The sequence below is a fragment of the Eschrichtius robustus genome, chromosome 7, assembly GCF_028021215.1.
Source record: "Eschrichtius robustus isolate mEscRob2 chromosome 7, mEscRob2.pri, whole genome shotgun sequence".
NCBI classification, from domain to species: Eukaryota; Metazoa; Chordata; class Mammalia; order Artiodactyla; family Eschrichtiidae; genus Eschrichtius; species Eschrichtius robustus.
In genome coordinates this window covers 10,061,913-10,075,821 of record NC_090830.1, presented here as the reverse complement: position 1 = coordinate 10,075,821, position 13,909 = coordinate 10,061,913, and the positions used below count along the sequence as shown (strand labels likewise).

The window sequence follows — 13,909 nt, the reverse complement described above, 5'->3', positions numbered from 1 at the left end:
GAAGTCATAAAATTTCTAGTTGCTCTTTAGGCTAAAAGCAGGTTTTGTTTTGCCTCTTTTTTTTTTTTTTTTTTTTTGTAAATGGAAACTATACCTCAGTAAACTCCTTTTAAAAATAACATGTGGATCTTTATTCCTTCGTCCATCCATCTATTCAATAAACACTGTCTGAATGCTATTACGTGCCAGGTTTAGTGATATATTTTTTAAAATCACATATTTCTTTTTCCCTTAAAATGTGGTATTTTTTAATATAATATACTAAAACTATAAATAAAAGAGACAACCAGTCTAAGGGTACCTGTCATAACAGTGCATTTTCCAGGATCATAAAGTTGATTTAATATAGGCTTCTCTTTTGGGGAGGGTATGGGGGTAGGATGTACACCTCTACATTAAATGAATGTATCAATTATAAGAAACACCTAGATTATAAAAATCTTAAAATATTTTAAAAGTACATCTTGGAACCTAGGAAATACAGTACTTACTAAGTACACGTGAAGGAACAGGGATTAATACTTTATCCAGGATAATTAACTTAGTCTAATATTTGTTAACTGAAAGAAAAATTTGGAAATGCTTTGAAGGGGAAAAATATACCACTGAAGAGAAGTAAATTTCCCAGGTCCCATTTGCCAGCCAACTGCAGAAATTCTTCTTGGGATGATAAACAATGGCCGACCATGCAAAATGTTTTATTGCTGTCAGATGACAAACTTGTTTTTCTTGGAAGCGTAAAATCCAAAGCAACATCAGGCTTCCTACGTTAAAAACAAAGTTAAATCAGTTACTTCAGTGAGTACTAGGGATTTTTAAAGTATGAATGTGTAAAAACAGGAAATTCTTGAACAAGTTTCTTGGTTCGGTATCAGATAGCTGGTGATGGGAGAGAGAGGAGGACTGATTCTCTTGTGTCTCGGTCCAAGGTGCTGCTGGTCCACAAGCCCCAGAGGACGGGAGTAGAATAGAGATGCCTGATGGTCCTACACCAGGCCATGGGAAGTGTGACCGGACATTTGCTGCAAGCTTTCTTTGCCACTTGACTTCTGCACATTCACCTTCCTGGTTTAAGATATAAATCTACCACCTCCCCCTGATTTTACCAGAAAGTCTCCCACCTCAGTAAACAATTCCTAAAATCTCATGTCCTCTATGAGGGCTTCAAAAACTAATCAGAAAAAGAATATCACTTCTTCAGGTTTTGCTCTGACAAGGCACTAAAACGCCAATGCTTTTTGGCATTTTCTGTTTTTTCAGTGCTAAATCATTACCGAGCTTTTGATTAGTCTCTTGCTTTTCCTCATATAAAGGTTACAGGAATCCTTACAAAAGGCAGAGTAGGAAGAGGTAAACTAACGGTTTCTCCTAGACAGACACCCATGATGGGAGAACTTCATCCTCTAGTTGAAACGGCAGAGTGCCAAGCTCTACCCCCATTTTAGAAATGTTTTAACCTCCATGTTAAGATAATGAAGGTAGCTTATAAAGACAAAGTTTGTGAATAAGACAAAGGACTTAGAATAAGCTAATAATGAGATATTCTATTTTGGTATGTATGTATTTAAAAACTTTCCCCTAAGGCTTTCTGTTTCATACTTAGCATATAAATTTAACTATTTTAATAGGAATATTTTTAACAAAGGAAAGATGTGAGCTTTTTTTACTGAGGTATAATTGACATACAACATTAGAGTGAGATAACTTCTATTACTGTACAGGCATCTTTCTTGAACCAACTAAATGGCTGTGACTGAAACAGTACTGCCACCTAGTGGCATTATGACAATACAGTTTTTATGGGTAAAGAAAACTTACTGTAAGATCAATGCAAGATGAGTTCAACAAACACTAAAATAATTCATACTATCTACTATGTGCCATATATTCCTACCATATTTGTGTGCTGTTCATCAAATAAAAATTAATAGAAAATATTAATAGGTTTTTTTCAGTGTCATTACATCTCGAAATGTATTATTTGTAGAAATTATTCTATTAGTTCAGAGAGTGATGAAGATAGTGCCGAATTTAAATCAACAGAATAATATATTCATCCTTGGTCACTTGCTCATTGCTCTATTAATAGATAAAATCATTAACTTGTACCAAAGGGGAAAAAATTCCCTCAAAGTAATGAAGAAATAAGTGGGTGGGTAAAAATTAGTGCTATGTGAATCAAGTGGCTATACTCATAACTTCAGAACTGGCCACAGAGAACAGCTAGACTCTCACTCTGAACATGTCTAATGATTAGTTTATGATTCCTGTATCTGTCAGCTGGCCTGATTCACCAAAACGCTGTCAGGTTAGTAAAGCACAGGGTTTTAAAGCAGGCTCTATCCAGACTCAAGAGTCCAGTTTGAGTTTCAGCCGCCCTCCTCACTGCTGGTAGGGCTTTGGGTCAGTTACCTTGCCCTACCCTGGGTCTCAGCTGCCTCACATGTAAAGTACACCTCTTTCATCGTGCTGTTGGGAGGACTAATTGAGGTCATCCACGTCAAGTGCTTACTACACTGCCTGGTGTGTGCTGAGAGCTCAAGAAATGAGGAGGAGAGAGTCCAGGAGACTCTCTCCCAGCCCCATCCCCAGTCCCAAGCAATCTAACTCAAGGCTCTGGAAACAAACAGTGATTGGCTACGGCTGTCATTCAGGCTTAGGCAGCTGTGAAGACAGAACTTCTCAGAAAATATTTTATTTGGACTATGGAAATTGAGCTTCAATGACATATTTTCATGTATTTTTTTTAAATGAATAAACTGTTTCCTGTGACAGATACTGTGGACTGGCTACCCTAGAGCCGTTCACAAGCCCCTTCCCCTGCCTTCTTGAGGCCGGACGGCTGTAAGCAATCAACTCCCGCAGCCACTGCAGCGCTGACCGGTACACAGCCTTCCCTTGGTTCCCACAGGCCCTTTCCTCTGCCTGGCCCACTCACTCTTCCTCCCTCCTGCTCATGGAAAGCTCCATCTCCTTCAGGTCTCAGCTTAAATAAACTGTTCCTAGATAGGTCTTCCCTGGTGTGCCTCTCTTAAGTAGCAAACCTGGTTATTTTCTGTCTCAGGACACATTTGTTAACCCCAAAGTCCTTGTCATGCTTTGTACACACTCATTTAATCGTGTATGCTTGCTGTCTGCTTCCTCACGGGACTGCGAGCCCCAAAAGGCAGGCAACGTGTCTGTCTTGTTCACCAAGCCCCCAAGCCTGATATAGCATGTGCTCAGCACATAATAATTCCTCAGTAAGTATTGGATGAACAAATGAATGAAAAAAGAGGTTAATTTGTGCTAAGGGTATATGTTATCTCTATGATCTAATCTACTTCGAGGGACTTTTGAGAGAACTGGAAGATCATGTATAAAACGCACCTGGCAAAAGGTCTGCAACATAATAGGTATGCAATATTTTAGACCATTCGATTAAATCTAGACTCCTCATCCTGGATTCAAAGCTGCTGTCACATAGTATCACCATGCCCACTCATTCTTCTTGCTCATTATTCAACTTAAGACTGTTCCTTCCAGCCAGCTTGGGCCTTTCCCATGTTACACTAGTTTCCAATTCTGTATCCCCTTTCATGCTATTTCATTCAATAAAATACTTCCCAATGCTTACAATTCCCAAGATACCTTATAGTTCTCTTAGTGTTACAGTTTACATTAAGATACTCTACAAAACATTTCTTATTAATTTGACTCACAATTCTCCTGGTTTGTAAAAGTCATATAGTACTATAACCGAATCTATCACCTGGCATATTTCTAGGACCCTATCTTAATCTATCACCTGATACACTGGCTTATATTTTTCTCTAGTCACTCTAATTTCTTTTGCAACTCTGATTTAATTTAGGTATTAGCTTTATTAGCCACTTAATTTAAATAATTCCTTATGGATTCATTTTATAACATATGGGCTTGATGGACTAAATTATAGGTTCAGTTGCTTGATGTAAATATACGTTCTACATGAGTGCCTAAATGTTCAGATTTCTGCATGCTCCACAAATCCAAACATTAATCTTCAACAATTATTTCTAAGGGGAATTAATTTTGTATGAAAGTGATAAATAGGAAAAAATATCTAACTTGACAGACTCTTATGTTAATATATAGTAAAATTTCATCTATAGCTTTCTGTAATCTGTTTCAGAAGCTGTAACAGAATAATTAAAATTATAACTGACATTAATAAGTATTTACTAAAAATGTTTCATACCTCTGTCCAGAGACCCATATGGAGATCTTCCCATGGATATTCTTTTTCCCTTGGGGCTGCTGCAAGTAGGTGAGTACTAAATGTTGCCATTTGCTTGGAAGGAAAATATTCTCCTGTGATTCAACCTGTGCTAGTAAAACAGCTTTCGTATCGTCATTTGAATCCATGCACACACTGCACAAAAAAGAGAAAAGGTATAGGCTAAAAACATGAAATTTCTGATCTCAGTTTTTAACATGTATATCAACTACAATTCTAGATATTTAAGTGAAATTAAAAATCAGTTCTATTATTAAACTAACTTGAAAAGTCAGTAGGTCTTTTGTTTTACACCGTAATCTGCTTAGTTATTTTATTATACTATTACCTCAATTCATGAAGTAAAATAGATTTGGCTCATTTGCTAGTGTTAACAATTTGGGCAATAATCTTCAGAATTCAATTTGCAAAAAAAATTTTTATTAGTACTATCTACACAGTCATTGCCTTTTTAGAAATTACAGTGTAATATCTGGTTCACACAAAAATTAATACATATTATACATAAATATCTAAATGCCAGGCTGTATTGTTGGTCTAACCTACTTCGAGGGATTACTAAGAGAATTAAGATATAATTTATATGATGTACCAAGTAACCTTTATTACGTTTACAGAGCATAGATCCCTCAGCAACATGTTTCATTTAAAGTTTTATAAAGATAGTATCATACTAGTCATACTCACTCAATACAAACAAAAGACTTGTATCTATACTAGTTAACAAAGGAGGTAGGAAAAAAAGGACAAGACAGCAAGGAGAACCTAAGCTTATTGGATGGTGGCTCTTAAATATATAATCTGCATGAAAAACAGCTGTCTGGTAACAGCATCATAAGATCACTGCAATCTGATGGAATACCTTCATAGATAAGACTTCAGTAAGTATTTGGTCTAAGATACAACTGAGAATTAACATAATGTACTTCAGAGTTTAATTATAGACTTTTAGATAGAATAATATATTGTTACAAAGGCTGTATTAATAACTGTTAGAATGTATCTTCTTTTTTTAAAGAATTTTCTGTTTTGCTGTAATGATCTTTATTAGCAGATTTCACATTAATGTCTCTTACATAAATTATTTAAATACATGAGCTATTCATGATGGGTTGAGGATAATCGTTACCGAAAGATAAAAGTGCCACTGCGGGGATCAGCCCACACTTGGATCATCAGTGCTTTGGATCCCAGTGAGAGCATATGAACACAGCCTTCCTCTATGAGCCTTTCACCGGGACTCACGTACTCTGCGCCTTCCGGTCTGTTGTGCTCTATGAGAAAAAGATGTTAGAATGATCAGTTAAGCAACTGATAAAAAATGAGTGGAAAAGTGAATCTAAAAGATTACAAAGCATGGTTGTTCATTTGTAGTAAATTATTTACCTGGAATGTCTGAACGTTTCAGGTAAACAAACAACATTTATTTCCAAACAACATTTCCAAAGTTTAGATGTTAACTCCAAAAAAAAGCATGAAGAGTGAAAACAGTAATTGAGCGCAATAGAAGTTGTTAAATGTTTTAAAATACATGATAACCAAGGGCTAATTGCAGGAGTGAAGCGACCACTGTGATGTCACTGTGCCGTGATCCTTTTATCGACTGGACTGGGTCACGGTGACATCGGGGCCCCAGCCCAGGGAGAACACACCATTGTCACATGTCTTGCACCACCAAAAATCTCTATAATAATAATAGCATGCTGTTTTTTTAAAAAATTGATATTAAAATTCCTTTCAGAAAAATTGTGGTGTTTGAATATATTCCTTGTTTATTAGAGTCCCTGGTGCGTGATCTCTGAATGTAAGTGCTGAGTGATTCTGAAACTCTAACATGTCTCTCCAAGGCAAGCGAAGGTAAATGCTAGAGGCTTTGAGCCATCGGGTTATCCTGACTTCTCTTTCTCACCACTTAAAAACTAGCACTGCCTGAGGATGTACGATGAGCTCAATCCTCAGCCATGCGACCTATTACCATGATTCATGACTTCACGTAAAGCTCCATTAAGATGTACCAAAATATAAAATGCATGCCCAAAGGCTCAGACTTTTAGAGAAGATAAACACTGCCAGCTATCAGACTGCATATATATTGGTTGTCAATTTTCTACGGGTATAACCACCACCAGGGACTTTCCTGGCAGTCCAGTGGTTACGACTTTGCCTTCCAATGCAGGGGGTGCGGGTTGGATCCCTGGTTGAGGACCTAAGATCCCACGTACCTCCAGCCAAAAAACCAAAACATAAAACAGAGGCAACATTGTAACAAATTCAATAAGGACTTTAAAAAAATGGTCCATATCAAAAAAAAAAAAAAAAAAAAACTTATTAAAAAAACAACAACCACCACCAATTTTTAAGAATACTCCCCCTAGCAATGATAATAGTCTTAAAAAAGAACAGTTAAATTCATTGATTATCTTGAGGACTATTGCCCAAGATATAAGATATATAGAGAACTCATATCTGAAGTGATATCGAAAAAAATGTTTCCATATCAAATCTGAACTTGTACAATTAAGAGACCAGAAGAGAAACCAGTGTGTATTCAGGAATTCAGAGTAGTTATATTATAAATATTTCTTAATTTAGTGCTCATGACAATCTTGTGAGATAAGTATCATTATCCCCATTTTGAGGGTGACAGAACTGAGGTGCTGAGAGGTTAAATAACTTGCTCAATGGCACACAGTGGTTTAGTGGCAAAGGATGTGTTATCACTGTAATATTTTCTTCACCTTTCTTCAATTTTTTTGTATGTATACTATTTTTAAATGTTAATTTTAAATGTTTATGCAAGATTCTCTTTCTAAAACACACGTTTTCTAATACATCTACAATAAGAAATTTAAAAAATGTTCCCAATACTTACTTTTCTCAGGTCATTGTGTATATTTATTCATTTTATTAGAGACTGTTTACATTGTGATTGCTCCCGCTTAATATGTAAGAAAGAGATCTGCAGTTTATAGTGTAGTGGTGACATTTAAGCTCTGGAATTAAATTTAGGAGGGTTTAAATCCATTTCCAGCACTTACCAGCCACATAAATTGGTCATGCTGCTTAACTTCACCTACAAATACGGACAGTATGAGCACTCACCTTACTGAAATGTTGTGAAGATTAAAAATGCATATAGCAAGAGCAGAGCAAAGTGACACAATCCAGAAAGCTCTCCATGTACATTAGACAGCACCATCGTCAATGACATCACATGTATATCGTTCAGAGCTATCCATTCTTAGGTGGCAAAATTCAATTCACAAAAGAAAACACTATAACTACCTGAAACATTAAATTATCTGCTAAGATTTCTTAAAAGTTCAGCTTCCTAGGCTAACCCATAAAAGTACCTAAGTGTGTTCTGCTAATGACTTGGAAATAACGCCTGTGGAAAAGTAGATTCAGAGCTCCAACTGTGGATATCAGGTGACATTTCCCACCCTTCAATCTCGACAGTGTCGTTAAGGTTTTCCGTTACCATCTACAGGTCAGCGGTAGAAGACCTCCCTGGAAACCAGATACTGGTGAAGGCCTAGTGTCCTGAAGCAGAGGCTCTGTGGGCGTGTGTAAACCTTGTGGAATGAGCAGCTATGGAGGCCAGCACCTCCCTATAATCATAACCCCCTAAACACCTGTCTCATTCAGTCATTTCATTCATTCATGGACCCTAAGAATTAGCCTACCTGCTTTACTTACCACCACCATAAACTGCTTTCTAACGAACGGCTTCTTTCTACCTAGAAGTTTCCTAGTAGCATAATCGCAATTCGAGCAGTTATAGAAAGAACTGGTATGAAATTTATTCTCACTCTGGAGGTTGGCTGACGCATTTAAACATTCTGTGATGGGAACGAGGAGAGAGGCACTGAGGTAAGATAACAGCATAAGAAAGAGAGCTTGAACTACGAGAGAGAAAGGAGATGAAATGGAGGCGGACTAATAGGAGGTGGGAAACCGGTAGCAGAAGGATGGAAAAGTGGCTACAGGGTCTTATCCTTTCCTTTCCAAACACCAGGAGCCACCCCAACCCAGTGACGGGACCAGGAAAGAGGCAAGCAATGGGGCTGGTGAGCCCCGCCGCAGTTGCAGGTGTGGCCCACCTGCCTCCCCCCACCCCGCTCCCATACACACTAGGCAAAAGAGCAGAAGAAAATGGAGTTTTCGGGGCTATCTGACCACTCAGGCTGCGGTAAGTCAGAGCCAGCCGCTGCTGAGGCATTCCACGTGAAGAACACGTTGAGAGTAAGTCAGAGCTTCGCTGTATTCTCAGTGCTCAACTACTGTAAAACCGCCGTCGGAAAGATCTTAGTGCAACAGATAACGCTGCTGTCATACCTGTTCCACCAAAACTACCATCCAGTAGAAGTAACGGTTTGTTTCTTTCCTTTGTCTTCTTTCCTTTTTCTGTGGTACTCTCAGCTTCGTGATTGCGCTCCACATTAAACCACAGTGAAACGCTGAAACCTTCCGACAGGTGTGGCCAGCAGCTTTGTCCTAGCAATGGCAAGTGGACGGGGGCTACGTGCCAAGGGGAAAGCAGCTGCTGGGGAAAACGGTCACTGTCACCCTCCTTCTTGCTCCGCGAAACTCGTGCTCTTCTTAATAACCCCATGGCCTTACTGTTTAGAACCCCGGGACACTTTTGTGAAAAAGATGAAGCACCATTGCTTAAATTTGGAGTATGCAGCAAAGGGAAGGTTAGATACTGTGAAGGACTCATAGTAATGTCACTTTCAACAATTTTCAGAATGCCCAGAAGAAGAATTTCCTAGAGGAGAAGAAAACCACACAAAACTTTACAATCATCTTACAAGGTACGTAATAATCTTGAAAGTCAGGTTATAAATGAAAATGCAAACATGTACATATGCATATCGGCATTCCTATTTAAATACCTTCCTATCTACTATATCATTAAAAGTTTCATGTTTTGTGTGTAGTTAAGATAAAATATGAAACAGAGATTTCAGTCTTAAAATATATAATCTCTTGTGGTTAATTTGTTTTAGATTTAGATGCTCTTAAGGTACAAACCTAAAAAGTTATGAGTTGGTTTTAAGTACTAGCAATTAAATACAATTATTATATCAGGAATCATTTCTAGCAAAGATGTTTATTCCCAAGTACACTATAGTTGCTTCTATCAATTATCTTTAAATGAGGGATAGAATCAGAGACCTTACAAATTCTTCAGATTTCTGAATGGCATTTACAGCATGACTGACTTCACAAAATTGAGTGCTCCGTTACTTTCCACCTTATTTTACATGCCTTTTCCCTAATCAAATAAAATTTCTTTCATCTCTGTTTGGTAAACTAAAATAAGGTTTTTAGGTTTATTTATAACTACAAGTTTTTGGTTAAACTCAAACACAGAATGTACAGAAGAGATGACAGGAAACAAGTATTTAATTAAAGGGAAAAGCAACAACTAAGGAGACAAGTAAAAAAAAAATAGAAAAGATTAACCCAGTACAACGCCCTACCCATGCATAAAATAACATCTAATGTTGATTATTACAATGATAAATGAACTCAGAAAAATAGAATAGAAACATTCCATAAATATATAGTCAGTTCTCAATTGTCTACACGAGTGGTTTTTTTTTTTTTTTTTTAACATCTTTATTGGACTATAATTGCTTTACAATGGTGTGTTAGTGTCTGCTTTATAATAAAGTGAATCAGCTATACATGTACGTATATCCCCATATCTCTTCCCTCTTGCGTCTCCCTCCCTCCCACCCTCCCTATCCCACCCCTCTAGGTGGTCACAAAGCATGGAGCTGATCTCCCTGTGCTATGCGGCTGCTTCCCACTAGCTATCGGTTTTACGTTTGGTAGTGTATATATGTCCATGCCACTCTCTTACTTTGTCCCAGCTTACCCTTCTCCCTCCCCGTGTCTCAAGTCCATTCTCTAGTAGGTCTGAGTCTTTATTCCCGTCCTGCCCCTTGGTTCTTCAGAAGCCTTTTTTTTTTTTTTTTTTTTTTTTTTAGATTCCATAGATATGTGTTAGCATACAGTATTTGTTTCTCTCTTTCTGACTTACTTCACTCTGTATGACAGACGCTAGGTCCATCCACCTCACTACAAATAACTCAATTTCATTTCCTTTTATGGCTGAGTAATATTCCATTGTATATACGTGCCACATCTTCTTTATCCATTCACCTGTCGATGGACACTTAGGTTGCTTCCATGTCCTGGCTATTGTAAATAGCGCTGCAATGAACATTGTGGCACATGACTCTTTTTGAATTATGGTTTTCTCAGGGTACACGCCCAGTAGTGAGATTGCTGGGTCATATGGTAGTTCTATTTTTAGTTTTTTAAGGAACCTCCATACTGTTCTCCATTACACTAGTGGTTTTTGACCTCGTGTTCCACAGAGCTCTCTTGGGGTCTACAAGGCTCAAGTGGGGTGGTGAAATGGGCAGGGCTCAGGAATATCCTCCAACCTTGCTTCAAAGAAAGTAGCTCCAAAGTTTTCTGTTTTATTTGCTTATGCTTCTAGTCAAGATTTCATTATAAAAATGGGTTTCTCAGCAAAGAACGGTCTAAAAATCACTAAGCTGCCCAATGGACAAGTGATGGATCAATGAAGAGTGAATAATAATTTTCTTTAAAAAAAGGGTAACTCTCAAAATGGTTATAATTACTTATAATAATCTTTAGTAATTAAAATTATTTAGCATTTCTTAAGCACAAAGACTTGGGGTGGAATGGGGTAAAGGGACTATGTTCCCAATGATACGTCTAGCTAGCCAAAATTGAAGCAAAATCGTTAAAATTGTGTAAATAACAAAATAATCGAGAATTTCACACACAGTAACATGGAGCTGACTATATAATCACTACCACATCAAAAGAGGGAGCTTAGTGATTTCTAAATAATAAAAAAATATTCTATTAGGTATCAGTGAAAAAATGGCAAATTATAGCATATTTACTGTACAAGGAGATTTCTCCAGAAATATTCTCAAAAGAAGGGTTAGCTCTTCCGAACATGTTCTTGAACTCATCAAAGATACCAAAAGATCCACCAGTACTCTCTGGCATGCTAAATTAAAGAAAGAGAGAGGGGGAAAATTAAAGCCGATATACAATAATTAAAAGAACGGAATAAGCAATTTCACTGAAAGGGATCAAACACTGTTGTCACATCTTGAACGGATTATAAATACTCTAATAATCCAAAAATCTGCCGAAGAAATAACAATATAATTAAATGCAAACCAACTAACCAACTGACAAACAACAACAAAACCACTTTTCTTAAAGACTGGTTAGCTCAAAGTAAAATAAAGGTATTATTTAAAGAAGCATAAATTAATACAGTATTTCTTAAATAAGCTGTTAGGTACCATAAAACAGTCTGCTACCTTCTCATGTTGAAAATGTTTAATTTATGACTACAACTTTCTAATTAGAAAATTAGACGACATAAGTAAAAGTGGAAGTATTAAAAATTACGAAAACACTAAAATATGACAAATGATTAGTTTGAACACTTTATTCTATCATGGGGTTTAGTATGAAATATAATTCGTAATACACACATTCATATAACTTTCTAGAGTAAAATAAATATTTGTAGCGTATATTACAGCAATCGAACTATATTTGCATGCATTAGCTCAGCCGATCCTAACCAAAAATAAGTCCTACAAAATAAATATTATCTCCCTTTTGGACATGACAAAATAATTCTCATATAAAACCTGAGAATAGAAGTCATGTTTCAGCAACATGTTTTGTAGAAGCAGTGAACTGATACAGTAGCATAATGGTAGACACATCTAGAAAGAAATTGAGCAACAAGACTATAAAATAGCATGGACTTTATCCTGTAAGTTACATCAATCAATTAAAGGTTTTAGAGTAGGAAAATAACACGATCGATGTAAAGTGTATGTGCTTAGATTTTATTTTCCAGTTCAAAACTAACAGGTTCCAGTTCAAAATGGGGGAATAGAGATATGCACACACATATACATATGCCTCTGCCTACCACCGAAAAGTCACTGAACTGAAAGTTCAGAATAACAAAAAGGAAGAAACCCATAACAGGAAAAAAGTGGGGAGGCAGTGGGCATTGGGAGCAGGTCCAGTGAGAGATTTAAAAATATTTCTTGAAGATGGAAGGAGAGATAGATAAAAGAGAAAGCTGCAGCCTAGAATCTCTTTGAATTACAAAGGGGCTCAGAGGAATGAAGAGCCGATCTGTCCCAAATCTGGGGAGGAAGTAAGACGGGGCTGCAAGCACAGGGATTAATAAAAGGTTTGTCTGTGACATCCGCCTCTCTCCTTGATTCCGAGTACACAGCACAGATAAGTCACCTTTCACCTTTATGCCCCAAACCTGTAAACTCTTCTCAAAAGAAACTGAATGGTGGCTTCTGCCCAGAAAAAGCTGGGATGCATGGTGGGATGTGAGCATCAGGGCTACCAGGTATAACTGTAAAAGTCTGCAGACTGGCCGAGTTGCCTAACCAAGGGGGAAAATAGGAACTGAAGAGTATACAGAGTACACAGAGAACTCCTAATACTCAACGACAAAAAAAGAAACACCCTGATTTTGAAAAAGGGTGAAGGATTTGAATAGACATGTCTCCAAAGAAGATATACAGATGGCTAACAAGTACCTGAAAGATGATCAATGTCACTAATCATTACGGAAATGCAAATCAAAACCACAGTGAGGAAAACATCAGACAAATTCAGCAGGGGGACATTCTACAGTATGATCAGTCCTCCTCAAAACTCTCAAGGTCATTAAACAGGGAAAGTCTAAGAAATTGTCACAGCCAAGAGGGAACCTAAGGAGGTATGACAACTAAATGCAAATGTGAATCCTGGCTAAGATCTTTAAACAGAAGAACATTAGGTACACACTAAGGCAATCTGAATAAACTATGGACATTAGTTAATAATAATATAACAATATAGGTTCATTAATTATAGCAAATATACTAAGGTTAATCTGGTACTCTCTGTACTATCTGCTCAATCTCTCTGTAAAGGTAAAGCTGTTGTAAAAAATAAAGCTTATTAATAAAAAAATTAAAAAGCAATCTACATTAAATCAAAATAAAATTAAAAAATGAGTTTTAAAAACCTGAAGTACTGATGTATGCTACAACATGGATGAAAATATTATGCTAAGCGAAAGAAGCCAGTCACAAAAAACCACATATTCCATTTACATGAAATATCTAGAATAGGTGAATCTATAAGACAGGAAATAGATTAGTGATTGCCAGGGGCTGGGGCACGTGCGTGGGGGAGGGTGAAGGGGAAAGAGGGAGTGACTGCCTACAGGGTATGGGGTTTCTCTTGGGGCGATGAAAATGTTTTAACATGGACAGCTCTGAACCTACTAAAAAACACTAAATTGTACACTTCAAACGGGTGAATGGTATAGTATATTAATATATCTCAATTATATCACAAATATATCTCACGTATATGAATTATATCTCAGTAAAGCTGTTATGAAAAGATAATGGAATAGAATTTCTCAGAGCTGAGCTGGAAATAAGTCTTCAGATCAAAAAAGTCCACTAAGTGCCCAGCACAATAAATAAAAATATACCCATACACTAAGTAGATGGGGAAGAAGGGAAGGCTTTTCCTTACAGTGTA

General features: G+C 37.1%; 1 protein-coding gene across 1 annotated transcript in view; it reads right to left on the bottom strand.

Annotated features, from left to right (window-relative positions):
• LYST (lysosomal trafficking regulator) overlaps positions 1–13,909 on the bottom strand; it is a 178,367-nt gene that overhangs the window by 108,326 nt on the left and 56,132 nt on the right. The window contains exons 11-15 of the mRNA XM_068547570.1: positions 11,215–11,324; positions 8,597–9,029; positions 5,388–5,532; positions 4,220–4,393; positions 604–764 (exon numbers count right to left, since the gene is read on the bottom strand). Of these exons, the coding sequence (XP_068403671.1) occupies positions 604–764; positions 4,220–4,393; positions 5,388–5,532; positions 8,597–9,029; positions 11,215–11,324 (1,023 nt within the window). The remainder of the gene's footprint in view (positions 1–603; positions 765–4,219; positions 4,394–5,387; positions 5,533–8,596; positions 9,030–11,214; positions 11,325–13,909) is intronic.